General features: G+C 48.5%; 1 protein-coding gene across 2 annotated transcripts in view; it reads right to left on the bottom strand.

Moving 5' to 3' along the window:
• The window catches only part of TBC1D8 (TBC1 domain family member 8), a 140,191-nt gene that overhangs the window by 18,490 nt on the left and 105,031 nt on the right, over nt 1-16,670 (bottom strand). For both annotated transcript variants that reach the window (XM_021087166.1, XM_021087165.1), the window contains exons 9-16: nt 16,207-16,357; nt 12,514-12,728; nt 11,131-11,248; nt 9,553-9,838; nt 8,716-8,845; nt 8,474-8,572; nt 7,853-7,921; nt 393-633 (exon numbers count right to left, since the gene is read on the bottom strand). In XM_021087166.1, coding sequence (XP_020942825.1) covers nt 393-633; nt 7,853-7,921; nt 8,474-8,572; nt 8,716-8,845; nt 9,553-9,838; nt 11,131-11,248; nt 12,514-12,728; nt 16,207-16,357 — 1,309 coding nt within the window. The remainder of the gene's footprint in view (nt 1-392; nt 634-7,852; nt 7,922-8,473; nt 8,573-8,715; nt 8,846-9,552; nt 9,839-11,130; nt 11,249-12,513; nt 12,729-16,206; nt 16,358-16,670) is intronic.

Genomic DNA, 16,670 nt, shown 5'->3' with positions numbered 1-16,670 from the left:
TCAATTGACCTGACATCCACCCCTGCCCCAGACACACTGAGTTTGAAAGGAAAACAAGAAGGGTGGTGACTGATTGGAGACTGGATAACCTTGGGAACTTTGGCCTCATGACTTCTGGAAGATTTTAATTGTAGCTGCAAAAGTTAAGAACGTGTCTCCTAACAAGCCACCACCACACCCGGGAGGTCAGTGACCTTGGATGTGGAGAGCCTGGGCCCCTGCCCCACCCGCCTTGGGCAGCCTATAAAAGTGGTCATGAGAGGAGCCTGCAAAGGGACTGTTAAAAATCACAAAATCACATCAGACTAGACACAAATCCACCTCCCTGAGTGGCCGTGCCTGCTTCATCACTCGCCCAATGAACTTGCTGCAGTAAAGACCCAGAGTCATACCCAGACAGCTCACGAAGGCTTTGAATTCAATAAGGTGGTCCATGTTGTCGTCCAGGAGCCTGAAAGTCCTCTCGGCCAGGATGTCTGTGTGGGCCCCACAGGTCCACGGCGAGACGAGCTGAAACAGGCGTGCAAACTGCCGGGCGTCTATGCGGTACTGCTCTGCGTAGGGCCTGCTGGGGTCGTGGCGCAGGGCCAGAGGTCCAGGCTGCTCCCAGTAGCAGCTCATCATGTGTTCTCGCTGAGGGGGAGGGGGAAGGGCTGTGAGGGCGGCACCTGGGCGAGGCCCAGGCTTAAGAGGCCTTCCTGCCTCAATTACTCTGCCTGCTAAAATTGTTACCACTGAGTAAGCAACATCACAACAAATAAAAACATTATCTCACCCTCTCACCACTCCAACCAGATGTGTACTTTTCCCTATTACCCTGTAGTCTATGCCTACACGAATATGTTAATTTTGACATTTTTTTCTTTTAATTAAGGTTTCTTTTGTTTTTTCATTGTAGCAAGATGCACACACCAAAATTTATCATTTTAACAATTTTTAAATGTACAGCTTGGCTGCTATAGTTTGAATTATAGAAGTCACATAATTTCTACTCTGCTATTTTCACTTAAGATCCTATTATTTGAAAGTCAAAAAGTACTGACAAATCTATAGGACACAGAAGAAACTATTAACACTGGTCCCCTGTTGGGACAGAAATAGGGGCAGAGATTCAGATGAGGAAGTGAGCCTTTTTACTGCATGTTTTTTTTTTTAATATGTTGTGAATTTTGAACCATATCAATAGGTTAAAAATTCAAAAATTTAAAAAACAGAGGCAGTTTGAAGTCTTGGGAAGAGACTGAAAACTAAAGCAGTCAAAACTGGCCCTGTCACCTAGGACCAGATCAGCCTCTCTTTTTTTTTTTTTTTTTTTTTTTTTTTTGGTTGGTCTTTTGTCTTTTTAGGGCTCCACCCGTGGCATATGGAGGTTCCCAGGCTAGGGGTCGAATCAGAGCTACAGCTGCTGGTCTTTACCACTGTTGGAGACCACTGAACTGCTGAACTCTGCAGAAGGCAAACTTGGAGCATGTGCAAAAGCACAAGAAGCTAACACGCAGAATTCTAAGGTACAGGGTCTCCTTCAAAGACAAGCTAAGGGAGTTATGCATTAACCATGAGCAGCTGCATTATGCCCTAGAGGTATGCACCTGTAACTAGTTTCTTTGTTATTCACTAAGAGATCGCTTTGTCATTGCCTGCACCTGATTTTGCTCATTACCTCTTCCCTAATAAAAGTCATGAGGGCTAAAGCCTAGGTGCCTTTGTTCTGCAGAACAGAGTGCCTCCTGGTCCCTCACTTTCTAAATGTAAAACAGTCTTGTGGAGTTCCCGACGTGGCGCAGTGGTTAACGAATCCGACTAGGAACCATGAGGTTGCGGGTTCGGTCCCTGCCCTTGCTCAGTGGGTTAATGATCTGGCGTTGCCGTGAGCTGTGGTGTAGGTTGCAGACGCGGCTCGGATCCCGCGTTGCTGTGGCTCTGGCGTAGGCCGGTGGCTACAGCTCCGATTCAACCCCTAGCCTGGGAACCTCCATATGCCGCGGGAGCGGCCCAAGAAATAGCAGCAACAACAACAACAAAAAAAAAAAAAAAAAAAAAAAACAGCCTTGTGTGTTAGGCCACGCTTCCCTCCCTCATGATCTCCCATTGCCCTGCAGCACTGGATTCGGCACACCTCAGCCACAGTAACTTGGGATCCAAGCTGGGTCTCCGACCTACACCACAGCTCACAGCAACGCCAGATCCTTAACCCACTGAGCGAGGCCAGGGATGGAACCCGCGTCTTCATGGATACTAGTTGGGTTCGTTAACAGCTGAGCCTCGACGGGAACTCCCTGGGCCAGCCTCTTTAAAACGCATCTTTTACACCTGTACTACATCACCTCTTGGGACATCTCAACTCACTGAAAGGGGTCCCTAATGAGTACAGGGTTCTGCACAAGTTCAATGCCTTCTGCCCACAAGAATGGCAAGAAACACGTGTAGATGCTATAACGTGCAAGTGCCTATCCTTGGATGGCAACCAAAATGCCATTTATAATTTAACTGTTATGACTTGCAGCCATGTTCATTAAATAGCCTTTGCAGAATCATGAAAAATACCACAAGAACTTAAGTGTGAAACAAAGGTCTAATAAATTCCTATTCCTCAAAACCCAAGACACATTGTGAATTTCCATGTGTATTTGTGCATCCTAGGAAGCTAGAGGCCCTTAGAATCCTGACCAGAAGAAAACAGGTATAACATGGAGGTCACAACCAGTTGACACAGAATCCTACAGAAAAACAAACCAATATAGAAACGGGCAAAGGTGATGAAGAGCTGATACAAAGAAGTGTACAATTAGCTAACGAATTTATGAAAGGGTACTCAACCTCACTAGTGAGTCAACAAATTTGAATTACAGTGAAAGGCAATTTTCTACAAAACTAGCAAAATTTGAAAAGATCCATAAATTAAATGCTGGGTGAGTGTGGAACCCCGGAAATGAACACTCTTCAACATCATCAGTGGAAATGAAATTTGAAAAATCTAAAATACTTTAGCAGTAGTGACTAAAATTTGCTTTGTGCATTCCTAAGGAACCCATCCTCTGGAAATAGCAGCACAGGTGACCAGAGAAAGCTACAAGGATCCTGACTTTATAAAGCAGAGAAAATACTGGAAATGCTCAATGTGCCTCCACGAGTGCATGGTTAGTAAACTATGGTTCAGCCCTACAATCAAATTCCACAGCCATTAAAAAATGAAATTTGGAGTTCCCATTGTGGCTCAGTGGTTAACGAATCTGACTAAGAACCATGAGGTTGTGGGTTCCATCCCTGGGCCTCAATCAGTAGGTTAAGGATCTGGTGTTGCTGTGAGCTGTGGTGTAGATTGCAGACTCAGCTCGGATTCCGAGGCGCTGTGGCTGTGGCTCTGGTGTAGACAGGCGGCTACAACTCCAATTGGACCCCTAGCCTAGGAACCTCCATAGGCCGCAAGTGTGGCCCTAGAAAAGACAAAAAAAAAAAGAGCTTGGAAAGATGTGTAGATACTGAATCTAGAAAAATGCCCATGATAAAAACTGTGGGAAAAAGAGAGTGAAAGTGTGTGGCCTGTATGTGTGTATACAAGACATAAACACAAGGGGGAAAAGTCAGGATAGACATTCACCATATCGTTAACAGTCGTTATCATGCAAGGTGGGACTGAAGGTGCAGACAGGATAAGATCCTTTCAATTTTGCTTAAAGGGTTTTTTTTTAATCATGATAGTAGGTATAATCATATATATACATATATATATATATTTCTTTTTTTTTTTTAAGGGCTGTATCCACAGCATATGGAAGTTCCCAGGCTAGGGTCGAACGTACGGCCCTGGCCTACCCCACAGCCACAACAATGCAGGCTCCGAGCCATGTCTGCAACCTACACCATAGCTCACAGCAATGCCGGATCCTTAACCCACTGATTGGGGCCAGGGATCGAACCCACATCCTCATGGATACCAGTCGGATCCGTTTTCACTGTGCCACAATGGGAACTCCCTATGTGTATTTTTTGTTCAGGGTTTTTTAATTAAATTTTGAAAATAAAAGTCTTACCCAGAACTCAGAAGCCAGAAAAGTAATATTAAAGCCACCAAATGCCTTCTAGGGCCTGATCATCCATCAGTAGTAAATCAATTTAGCTGATTATTAACAAGAGCAGGTCTATGGAATATATAAGGCACTGTTACAGGTCCTGGCCATTCAGGAGTGGCCTATGACACCAAGTATGTATTATTTTCTTCCTGTCTTACTTGCAGAGGTACAAGTAATGAAGCTGTTTTCAATATGAGAGAATAAGGGACAAATGTCACAAAACAGAATTTATGTAACTTCAAACACCGTTTTATAACCTGGATGGGCCTTGAGGGCAGTGTGCTAGGTGAAAGAAGTCAGCACATGAAAAAATGCTCAACTTCACTGATTATTTGAGAAATGCAAATCAAAACTACCATGAGATACCACCTCACACCAGTCAGAATGGCCATCATTAATAAGTCCACAAATAACAAATGCTGGAGGGGGTGTGGAGAAAAGGGAACCCTTCTGCACTGTGGGAGGGCCATATGACCCAGCCATCCCACTCTTGGGCATACATCTGGACAAAACTTTCCTTGAAAAAGACACATGCACCCGTATGTGTTCTTTTGTCTTTTTAGGGCCGCATATAAGACAAAAGACCAAAAAAAAAGGACAAGAGCTTTATAAAAATAATTTAAAAATACAAAAATAAAAATAAAAATCATTAAAAAATACAAAAATAAAAATAAAAATCATTAAAAATACAAAAAAATAAATCATTTAAAACAATTCTTAATGGAAAAAAATTTTTAAATTAAAAAAAAAAGACAGATGCCTGCAAAACCCAACGAGGGAACACTATACCCCACAGAACCCAAACAAGTATTAACATATACAAGGTCAGACGATGATGACGCCAAGGAAATTCAGAGAAAGTCAGGCGCCTGGGGGAGAAGCTCAGCCGGAGAGCTGTTCGGAGGGACGTGAGGATGACTCTGGGCATGAAGGAGGAGCCTCAGGTTGACGACGGAAGGTGATACCAGATTGCAACACTGTTTTACTGGCATTTCCTTTGGCAATCAGTCCATCTTGGAAATGGTCTTGTATTTATAGTTTCTATTTGTTGTTAGTCCTCTGCCCATGAAAGGCCTGGCAGGCCCTACTACAAATATGAAAATAATTTCATACCCACATTGTTCACAGGAAAGACAGAAATAGGAAACAGGTAACCGCTCTGTCTTCTTTAAACACTCTTTGTCTGAAAGGTGCATGATATCATTGGTACTTAATGAAACCTATTTTTATTACGAATTTAAAGCCATCTTTTAAGTTAGACCAATTCAGATGTGTGAGGTGTCTCATTCTCTCAAGCTGAGAACAGTTAGGCCTAAATAAGTGAAAGACATTTGATGCTAAACAACATTTGTTTACCTACTTTTGTGTTTCTATTACTCCCTGTTTTTCCTCCTTGAAAGTTAGAGAGGTGGAGCCTTGGGACACCAAGGCTCTGCCTTCATATTTTCTCTTCATGCAACAGAGGAAACTATAAAACTTGAAAACGGGTGGTGATTCCAGAAGACATGCCTGAGACGTCCTCAGCTTGCATCCTGCATACTGGGAGTGAGTGCCAGCAATCTATTAAGCCAGGCCCCCAGGCCAGTGCCATGTCAGCCGCACAAAGTGTTCAGACAACCTCTGAGGCTCCACTCAGAACCACCGATGCGCTGCTTATGACAATTTCTAGAACAGGGCAATTTGAGGGAGTTCCCATTGTGGCTCAGGAGGTTAAGAAAAAAAAATAGCGTGGGGCAATTTGAGTTCAGAAGTGCTGGTGGCTCCGAGGCCCCAGAAGAACTCCAGCAACCAGACTCCTCGGTACTGGCCCTGCTCTGCCCCTTCCCTGCCAGGCTGTCAGGAGTAGGTGTGCTGTCTACCACTCTTGCCCTCCCCCCCACCCCCGCTTTACTTTTTAGGGCCACACCCATGGCATATGGAAGTTCCCAGGCTAGGGGGTGAATCTGAGCTGCAACTGCCAACCTTCACCACAGCCACAGCAATTGGGGATTTGAGCTGCGTCTGTGACCTACACCACAGCTCATGGCAACGCCGGATCCTTAACCCACTGAGTGAGGTCAGGGATCAAACCTGCAACCTCATGGATACTAGATGGATTCATTTCCACTGCATCACAATGGAAACTCCCTCTCTTGCCCATTTTTATTGACTGTTTCCAGCAAGAAAATTTTCAGGAAGGCACTTGAAAATGTTCTTTTAAGGTGATTTAAGACCAAGAACTGAGATTCTACCTAAATATCCAAAAATTAGAAATACTGTTTCATGTATTATCAACATGCTGGGTTTTAAAGTGATTGAGGAGTTCCCATTGTGGCTCAGCGGTAACGAACCCAACTAGTATCCATGAGGACTTGGGTTCAATCCCTGGCCTCGCTCAGTGGGTTTAGGATCTGGCGTTGCCGTGAGCTGTGGTAGAGGTCGCAGACGTGGCTCAGATCCCCAGTTGCTGTGGCTGCGGTGTAGGCCGGCAGCTGCAGCTCAGATTCGCCCCCGAGCCTGGAACTTCCATGTGCCTCACGTGCGGCCCTAAAAATCAAACAATAAAAAATAAATAAAATGGGAGTTCCCGTCGTGGCGCAGTGATTAATGAATCTGACTAGGAACCATGAGGTTGTGGGTTGGATCCCTGCCCTTGCTCAGTGGGTTAACGATCCAGGGTTGCCATGAGCTGTGGTGAAGGTCGCAGACGCGGCTCGGATCTCACGTTGCTGTGGCTCTGGCGTAGGCTGGCAGGTACAGCTCTGATTAGACCCCTAGCCTGGGAACCTCCATATGCCGCGGGAGCGGCCCAAGAAATGGCAAAAAGACCAAAATAAATAAATAATCACTAAAATAAATAAATAAATTAATTAATTAATAAATAAAATGACTGAAAAATGAGTAAGACTATATGGCAACATAAGAAAGTGTTCCTAAAAGCATTGAAAAGAGAACATCAACAGCATGAAGGCTCCACACAAATATAAAAATATGTGGGGGAGAAATAAATGAAGAGTTTGGATTAACGTATTTACACTATTGTATATAAAGTAGGTAAACAACGAGGCCCTGTAAAGCACAGGGCACCCTCCTCAATATCTTGTAATAACCTTATCAATATACATACATATGCATAACTAAATCATTTTGCTGTGTGCTTGAAACTAACTCAACATTGTAAATTAACTTTTTTTTTTTTTTTTTGTCTTTTCTAGGGCTGCACCTGCGGCATATGGCGGTTCCCAGGCTAGGGGTCTAATCAGAGCTGTAGCTTCCGGCCTACACCAGAGTCACAGCAACACGGGATCCGAGCCGTGCCTGCGACCTACACCACAGCTCATGGCAATGCCGGATCCTCAACCCACTGAGCAAGGCCAGGGATCGAACCCACAACCTCATGGTTCCTAGTCGGATTCGTTAACCACTGAGCCATGACATGAACTCCACTATATTTTTTTAAAAGAAAAAATATGTATACACATCTTACAGGTGGGATTATGAGTAATATAAAAGGATATGAGATGATCATTTCAATTAAGGCTCACTGCGGCATCCATTATCAACTGGGACCTCTGCATCGGGCAGTGGAGGACCGTCACTGGCACTTGGGGGGCTTTCAGCAGAGTGCAGCACCGTCCATGCATCCAGCAAGCAAGGCAAAGCCAGAGGGCCAGTGGGGCAGCTCCAGCCCCCAGTGCCACCCAACAGGCATATGCTGACCCTCAGCTTCCACAACCTCCCCCAGGTAGGTGGACAAGCTCGGCTGGGGCTGGTCACCCTCTCATCCTCCCAGATGTTCCTACCTTGAATAAATCATAGAGTTCCTCTAGGTCTTCAGGGAGAACTGAGACTTCTGGAATCACGACTCGGAGCTTGAGGAAAGAACCAACAGCCAGGCGGTGAATTCTCTGCCTGCCCCTGAGAGGGCCAGAGGGCCAAAAGGGTGCTTCCTGGGGGGGTGGGACATGCCTCTCCACCCCCTACCCCCAACCCACCCCCCCAGGCACCAGCTCCCCTCCTGGGCAGATTCTGCCCTCCTGGAGAGGAGTCTGTTCCTGACATCAGTGACTCAGGACAAATGTTTAATGGAAGTAAACACCGGGAAAGCCAGAGCCCGGGCAGGAAGCTCCTCCAGGATAACAACCATCAACACTGCAGGGCCCTGCGCTGGGCATGTATCGTCCCGCATTTGACTCCATGTGATGGGCATTATTAGCCTTAGTTTACAGCTGGGGAGACTGAGGCTCGCAGTGGTTCACACACTCACCAACTGCCTGACTCTAACAGTGGACCCCTGCTACTGCTCTGCCAGGTCACTCCCCGCCCCCCACCCTGGGTCAAGCTGTTCATTCTCATGGGAGGTGCACCCAGCCCAGCTCAGCGCCTTGCTGCCACACAGGGGTGCTGAGGGGGCCCCGACTCACCACGTTCTGCTTCGTGGTGTCCTCGTGGCCCTGGAGGACCCTGATCCTGTGCTTACGGCGCATGTGCTCAATCTGAGCCACGGACTGGTCTCCAAACTTCTGCAGGGAAGGGACGGACGACTTGCTCACACAATCCCTTTTTGCATCCAGACAGGAAACAAGGGAGGAGCTGGGAATACCTCCCTGGAAGTCCATCTCCCCAGAGAGCTGGGGGTGGGGGCAGGGATGGGGCCCCCCAGTACCTCGTAGGAGTCCCGAATCAGGTCAGCAATGTCGGTCACAGGACAGGGCTCCTGGTCGTCGGAGAAAAAGGCATGGTGGCTGCCAACCGGGGGTCCAGGGCTGTCCTCGTTCTTAATGTGATCCAGAAACCTGGGCACACCAGCCACCAGAAAAGCACAGGTTCACCCTCCCCTGGGTACCCCATGGCCCCTGCCACCTTCATGGGGGCCCCTGGACACGTGGTGGTACTTCCATCCCAGCTCATCTGTCTCTAGATACTGGGAAGAGGGCCAGGCAGCAACTATGACACTTGCTTTAGAAAAATGGGGAGACAGAAGTAAAGCCAGACTTGTCAGCCTGGACGCCACGGAGAGGTTTCCAGGGGTTTGAGACTCTCCAGTGATATAAATATAAAATTCCGTGCATACTGCAATTTTAAGCTTCCGCAATATCCTGAAAAGGCACTTGTCATCCAACTTCCCCTCAGCTCCAAAAGACCCAGGTTCCCGTCCCCAGCCCAGCGGGACTCTGCTTTCACTGCATCACACCAGCCCCTATGCGCACAATGTCCAAATCCTCCACTTGGCTGCCTGAGGCCCCATTTCCCTGTGGCCACTGCCCGCCCCTGCTCAAGGCCACTACGAATCCATCTAGACTCAAGATGATTGGATCTGCTCAGAGGAAGGCATCGACGCCCTCACCTCCTGCTGTCACTCCGTGGGGAGGTATGAGGAATGGGGGCACACGTGTCAGAGTGGGAAACTCCCACAGTGATGGCCCTGCCACCTGTCCCACCGCTCAGCTCCCTGGGTCCAGCTGCTGCCCCTCCCCTCGTCAGGCAGAGGCACCAGGCCCACCTGCTGAGGACCATCAGGGCCTGGCCGTCGTCCTTGCTGCGGCACAGGTCCTCGGCGTTGGCCTCCAGCACGGCCAGCCCCAGCTGGAAGATGGCTTTGATGCCGTCATAGAAGAAGCAGTCGACCACGTTCACCGCGCTCTCCAGGGGCATGATGCTGAGGAACAGAGTCAGGAACCAGGAGAGGGAGATGGACGCCAGGGCCGAGAGATCCTGCATGTGCTCCGCCAGCTCAGGGAGCTGCTCCTTGATGAGCTCCTCAAAGACGGACTGGTCTACCTGGGCCCCTGGAAAGGAAGCCACAGAGACCTGGCTGGAGAGGGATGCAAGACCTCTGAGGTCAGCCTAAAATGAATGCCACTCTGGGATCTGCAGAACAGTGCAACGGGAGTGCAGTCCAGAAAAGGACTCAAAGTTCATGGATTTCGGATGTTCTGACCAAGGTAATTTAATGGGGAAAGGAGAGTGTTTTCCAAAAATAGTGCTGCATCAAGTGGGTATCTTGGGGGGAGGAGGGAACCTGGCCTCCTACTTCACATCATACAGAAAAATACACTGCAAATGTGTCAAGGACTTAATTCTAAAAGCTAATGCTGAAAAACATCTAAAGAAAATACAGGAAAAAGGCAAATCTTCTTAGACACCAATACATTAACCACAGAAAAAAGTATAAACTTGACTTCATCAAAATTAAAGACAGGTGTTCTTCACAAGACACCATGAAGAAAATGAAGGTGCAAAATCCACAATTCCCTGGTGGCTCAGCAGGTCACGGATCTGACATTGTCCCTGCTGTGGCATGGGTTTGACCCCTGGCAGGGGGAACTTCCACACACCGTGGGTGCAGCCAATAAAAAGTTAATGCAAACTTCGATCTCAAGAGAAAATATCTGGGACTCATAGCCTGACAAAGGTTTTGTCATCAAAAGAAAGAACTGATGCAACTTAGTAACAGGAAGTCAATAACCTAATCTTTTTTTAAAAAAAAAAAAAGAGGCAAAAGATGTGAACAGACATTTCTAAAGTGATGATAAACAAATGGCCAGTAAGCACAGAAAAACAGGTTCATCATCTTTAATAATTACCAGGGAGAAATTCAAATTAAAACCACCATAATAGGAATCCAGCAGTGGCGCCACGGGATCGGCAGCCTTTTGGGAGCACTGGGACTTCTGTCCGTATGAATTCCCTGGGTACCAAGAGCAACACCCCTTCCCTTTCCAGGCCTCAGCATCAGTGACAAACCTCTTTGGTTTTCACTTTTCAATTTGCTCTTGGAGCCTAGACATTTTTTTCCTTCTTCAAGTCCAGCTATCCATGTAAAATCACTTATGTGTTCTTTATCCAAAATCTGTAAGTGTTCATGGCAAGAGAGCAATCAGGTTACCACATTCTACCCTTGCCAAAACTGTGTAAAGAATCACACTAGTTAGTTTTGCAAAGTCAAGAGTCAAATGGTGTCTGTGCAGAGACTAGCTGAGTGGCACGGGGGACTGGATCACCAAGACTGGTGATCGATGCTTTGGCCCCAGTTCTATCACCATCCCCCGGGGACAGAGCGGGAGGAAGGGGCAGTTACCAATGACTCGGTGGTTGAAGTAGTCAGGCAGCATCCGCTCACACACAGCAACCAGCAGCCAGAAGGCTTCCTCCTCCTTGGCGTACAGCAGCAGAACGGAGGTCAGGATGTTCATGGACTGCTCCGGGGATGGGGAGGGGTCACAGGGGTGGGGACAGTTACTGACCAGACTGTGTGGCCACCACGGAGACTTTAAAAACCACGCTAGCTCAAGTGACCCACAAGAGTCACAACCGCATAGATGAGAGATGCAGCATAGCAACCACAGGACACTGAGCTGCAGTGACCACGGTATCCATGTGGGCCTCACAGACACACAGGGCTGAGTGATCAGCCACCACTCTGCCCCATCCTCAGGGAGCAACGCTGGGCTGAGCTCTGGAGGCTGCCTCAGGCTTGGATCCCAATCAACTACCTCTGTGTCTATGTTCAGACAGACACACACACCTTCACTCGCCCACTATTTTTGCTTATTCATAGGCAATAAAGCTTACGATTTTATCTTTCTAAATCTCAAGATGCTTCTCTCACCCTATCTCCTCTTGGGGTTTTATTTTGTGCCTGTTTTTTCTGAGCAGACGAGTAATCTTCCTGAGTAACTCAGGAGCCACTCGGATGACGTCCTACCTCCACATGTGCTTCTTGGAGGAGAGCGATCCACCCCAAATATCTTTTTCCTCCCCAAATACCACTGCCATTTCAAAAATAATCCCTATGGAGCTTCCATCGTGGCTCAAGGGAAACGAATCTGACCACTACTCATTAGGAGGCAGGTTCAATCTCTGGCCCCACTCAGTGGGTGAAGGATCCGGTGTTGCTGTGAGCTGTGGTGTAGGTGGCAGATGGGGCTTGGATCTGGTATTGCTGTGGCTGTGATGTAGGCCAGCAGCTGCAGCTCCAATTTGACCCCTAGCCTGGGAACCTCCATATGCCGTAGGTGTGGCCCTAAAAAAAAAGTAATAATAATCCCTATGAACTATACCCAATCACTTGTGATGGAACATGACGGAAGATAATACGAGAAAAAGAATGTATGTATGTGTGTAACTGGGTCACTTTGCTGTACAGCAGAAATTGACACAACACTGTGAATCAACTATAATAAAATTTTTTTTTAATTAAAAAAAAAGCCCCATGACTTCTGTACAGTCTGGAGAGTGAAAGCTCCATGCAGCTTTCCCTGTCCTACAGTGGAGGCCTGGAGGCCGTGAAGACAGAATGAGTGGCCTCCCACATTTAGAGGCCCAGCCTGTGCAACGCTCTCCCCAGCCCTGGGTGACGTCCCTCCTTCCAGAGGGACAAGCTCAGCCTGCCTGACTCACACCACATCCGAGGCCTGGGGGTTGGCCCAGCATGGGGGCTATGACCTGCAGTGTGGCTCACCTGGCAGTACCCGATCTGGGGGTTCCGGTGGGCATAGGCTGTCAGGACTCTCCTCAAAGCAGCGATTCCCGTTTCGTTTTGGAAGGCGGGGTGCTCCGGTAAGGAGCGGTGCAGGTCCCGCTCTATCTCCTCCGTCACCAGGCAACACTTTCCCATGGACTCCTCCACCAGGTTACCATAGTAACCGGGATGTGCAGCGAGGTCAGTGACGGCATCTGAAGATTTAAAAGCAACGTTTTGGGGAGTTCCCGTCGTGGCGCAGTGGTTAACGAATCTGACTAGGAACCATGAAGGTGCAGGTTTGGTCCCTGCCCTTGCTCAGTGGGTTAACGATCCAGCGTTGCTGTGAGCTGTGGTGTAGGTTGCAGACGCGGCTTGGATCCCATGTTGCTGTGGCTCTGGCGTAGGCCGGCAGCTACAACTCCGATTCGACCCCTAGCCTGGTAGCCTCCATATGCCGCGGGAGCGGCCCAATAAATAGCAAAAAGACAAAAAAAAAAAAAGCAACGTTTTGGGGAGAGGGGGTTGATCAGGAGAGAGTCCATCTGGGGAGGGACTGTCCTATCAGAGGACCTCAGTGGTGTCTTGCTACTCGAGGGAGAGAAAACAATTTGGAATCATACACAACCCAAAAACAAAAAGAAAGGGGAAACAGAAATAACATGGCTTTTCTAAAAATAATCTTTTTTTTTCCTTCTCTTTTTACTGCCACACCTGGATATGTGGAAGTTCCCAGCCTAGGGTTTGAATCAGAGCTGCAGCTGCTGGCCTATGCACAGCCACAGCCACAGCCACAGCCATGCCAGATCCAAGCAGCATCTGTGACCTACACCACAACTTGTGGCCAATGCTGGATCCTTAACCCACTGAGCGAGGCCCGGGATCGAACCCATTCAGTTCATGATCATGAGAGATCCTCATAGATATTAGTTGGGTTCTTAACCCATTGAGCCACAATGGGAACTCCTAAGAATAATCTTATTTAAAGGGGGGGAAGCACATACCAGAAATAGCTTCATTACTATGCTTTTTGGAAAATGTATTCCCTAGTAATAGAAGTATGTGTGTGTGTGTACATATATAAACACATCTGTACGCATATATACACGCATGTATACTTACACATACACACACATACAATTTTCATGCATTTCTTCAACAAGAAACTATGGAGCACTTGCGTGTTGAGCACAGGAGAAGGCACAATTATGATTAAGTGATGCTGGCAAAGAGGGAGCCAACAAGCTGCCAGCTGGAAGCCCTGGAGCCTGGGTTCATGCTCTGCAGGAAGCCAAGCACAGCCCACGTGCCCCTACCCCTGCCCCAGCCTCTGCCAGGCAGCGTGGTGGATGAGTGACTCCACACAGCAGGGGGAGTCCGTTCACCTGCCAGCCAGCGCCAGGGCACCTGTGGTCCAGCTGGTGTCCCCTGCGGTGGGGGAGAGGGGAGCATGTGGGGCTCCAGGGCCAATGCATCTCCACAAAGAGAGGTTCCAGGAGAGTCAGGGAGCAGGAAGGACCCAATTCTGCCTTGAACTGCTACTTCACGCATTTCCATTCTGACGAGGTTTAGTATATACCCCTCCCCAAGGCTCCCATCTGCAGTGACTGGTCCCCAGGGTTCCCATGAGCACTCAACAGGGGCATCCTCTTGTCACAGGGGCCCCACACTACCAACCATCACTGACTTAGCAGACCTTTTCCTCAACAGGAAAATTCTGTCATTTGCATGAAATAGCAGCTGGATAAGAAATGACCAAGCACTGTTGTTGTTTTTCAGATAAAAAGTATGTGTGTGCTAGGTGAAGTCAGTCAAAAAAGAGAAAGACAAATACTGTGTGACCCTGCATATATGCGGAATCTAAAAGATGGCACAGATGAACCTACCTACAGAACAGAAACAGACTCACAGACATAGAGAACAAACCTGTGGTTGCTGGGGTGGGGGAGTGGGGGGGATCAGAAGTTTCAGATTAGTAGATGCAAACTAGTATATATGATGGATAAACAACAAGGTCCTACCATACAGCACTGGGAACTACATTCAATATCCTGTAATTAACCATAATGCAAAGAATATGGGAAAAAAATGTATATATGCGTATAACGGAGTCACTCTGCCGTCCAGCAGAAGTCAACACAACACTGTAAATAAACTATCCTTCAATAAAATAAAAAATGTGTGCCCCAGTGTGTATTCACATTCATTTAAGAGGCCTAGAGGACACCACCATGTGGCACTAGCAGGTGTCACCTTCAGGTGGTGGGATCCTGAGTCGAGTCACTTTCTTTGCTCACTTCTCTGTGTGAATACGGGCTGTTTTTATTAAATACAAAAAGAGCAAGGACTTTTTTTTTTAGCTGCACCCATGGCATGAGGAAGTTCACAGGCCAGGGAGCAAACCCATACCACGGCAGCCACCAGAGCCGCAATGGTGACAACACTGGATCCTTAAAGTGCTGAGCCACACGGGAACTCCAATACCAAGGACATTTTTAAATTGACAAAGGAGGGTTTCACTCGTGCTCAGTGCGGGGCGGGGTGGGGGTGGGGGTGGGGGGACAGCCACAGAGACAAGCCATGAGGCAGCGGGAGGCTCAGCCAGTGGAACAAGGTGAGCAGGAGTTGGAAAAGGACCTAGAAATACCAACTCAGGGAGGCCACCCAGTAGCCAGAGCACCCAGAGTCTGTGTCTGGGCCTCTGCGGCAGAAAAAGAGGGTGCTGGGCTGTGTGGGTCCCCAGGGAAGGCAGGGCCCTGGCCACCCCCTCCCCCAGCTCCCTAGAAGGAGCAGCAGAGTCATACCTTGGGCCCCAGGGCCTTCCCTTCCTGCTCGAGGGAACCCAGTGGGTGGGACTAAAGGCTCCCAGAGAAATGCCTGCCTAGGAAGCCATTGGACACATGGAACCCCAGCCTCAGCCCATCTGTCAGTGAGTGTCCTCATGAGACCCTCAAACGTCCCTAAACCTCCGCGCAGGGAGAGTCCCTGGGTCCAGAAGGAGGAGACCTGCAACCCCGCTGAGACACTGTGTGTCCTCAACACAGGAAGAACCGGCCGCCGTGTGCCCTGAGGATTTACTTTCACCTGCTGCAAGTGAGCAACTTCTTCCCATCCTAGAAAGACACCTCGCGCCCAGGGGGTTCTCAACAGAATCTGAGGACGAGGAAGTGCCTCCTAAAGTCATGTCTAAGGGAGAGATGACCATTGCAGCCTGACCACACACTGACCAAGGACAGCAAGGCAGCTGGACCAAGGCCCACAGTTACTGCAAGGGGGGTTCTGAAGTCCTCTGGCAGGCATCTCACAGGCAGAGAGGTCCCGTCTGTGAGCACACACACGGAGCTCAGGTTGGGCCCTCTACCTGGTATCTGCTCCAGAAATAAAAGCTGACCTGGGGAGCTCCTATTGTGGTTCAGCAGGTTACGAAGCTGACTAGTATACGTGAGGATGAGGGTTTGATCCCTGGCCTCGATCAGTGGGTTAAGGATTTAGCATTGCCATGAGCTGCGATGTAGGCTACAGATACAGCTCATATCCCCTGTCGCTTCTCTGTGTGAATACGCTATGGCTGTGGCGTAGCCCGGAGGCTGCAGCTCTGATTGGACTCCTAGCCCAAGAACTTCCATATGCTGTAGGTGTGGCCCTAAAAAGCAAAAAAAAAAAAAACAGCCTGGAGACACCAGAAACACTCACCTGAGAAAAGGAGCCAGAGTTTGCCTCGTAAAGACTCAGGGATCCCCATGGCTACAAGCTTCCGGATCTTCTCTGTGCGAAACATGCACACCGTTCTGCCATACTCCACAAAGTGGTCGTTCCACAGGCTGATTTTGATCTGTTCTCTGGACTGGAAGTGGAAACAGGCTTAATGGACAAAGAAACTCACTGCACCTTCCACTTCAGCCCATCCGTGAGCCTTCACAGGGGGACGTCCCCCCGCAGATAGAGGGACCAACAGGGATGGGCAATTCACTCCACGGATACTTCCAAACCTCCTCCAGCCTAGGGATGTCAAGGTTGCCAGCCTTTCAAGAGTTCAGGGCCAGTGGGAGCATTTAGACAAATAAAATGCCATTTCCTCTGCAAAGGTGACAGTATGCATACATTCATCGGAACGCTAAAGTAGCGCGAAGCACTTGGGGGGAGGGGAGTGGGGGGGT

The sequence above is a fragment of the Sus scrofa genome, chromosome 3, assembly GCF_000003025.6.
Source record: "Sus scrofa isolate TJ Tabasco breed Duroc chromosome 3, Sscrofa11.1, whole genome shotgun sequence".
Classification (NCBI taxonomy): Eukaryota; Metazoa; Chordata; class Mammalia; order Artiodactyla; family Suidae; genus Sus; species Sus scrofa.
This window is presented reverse-complemented; position numbering and strand designations above follow the sequence as displayed.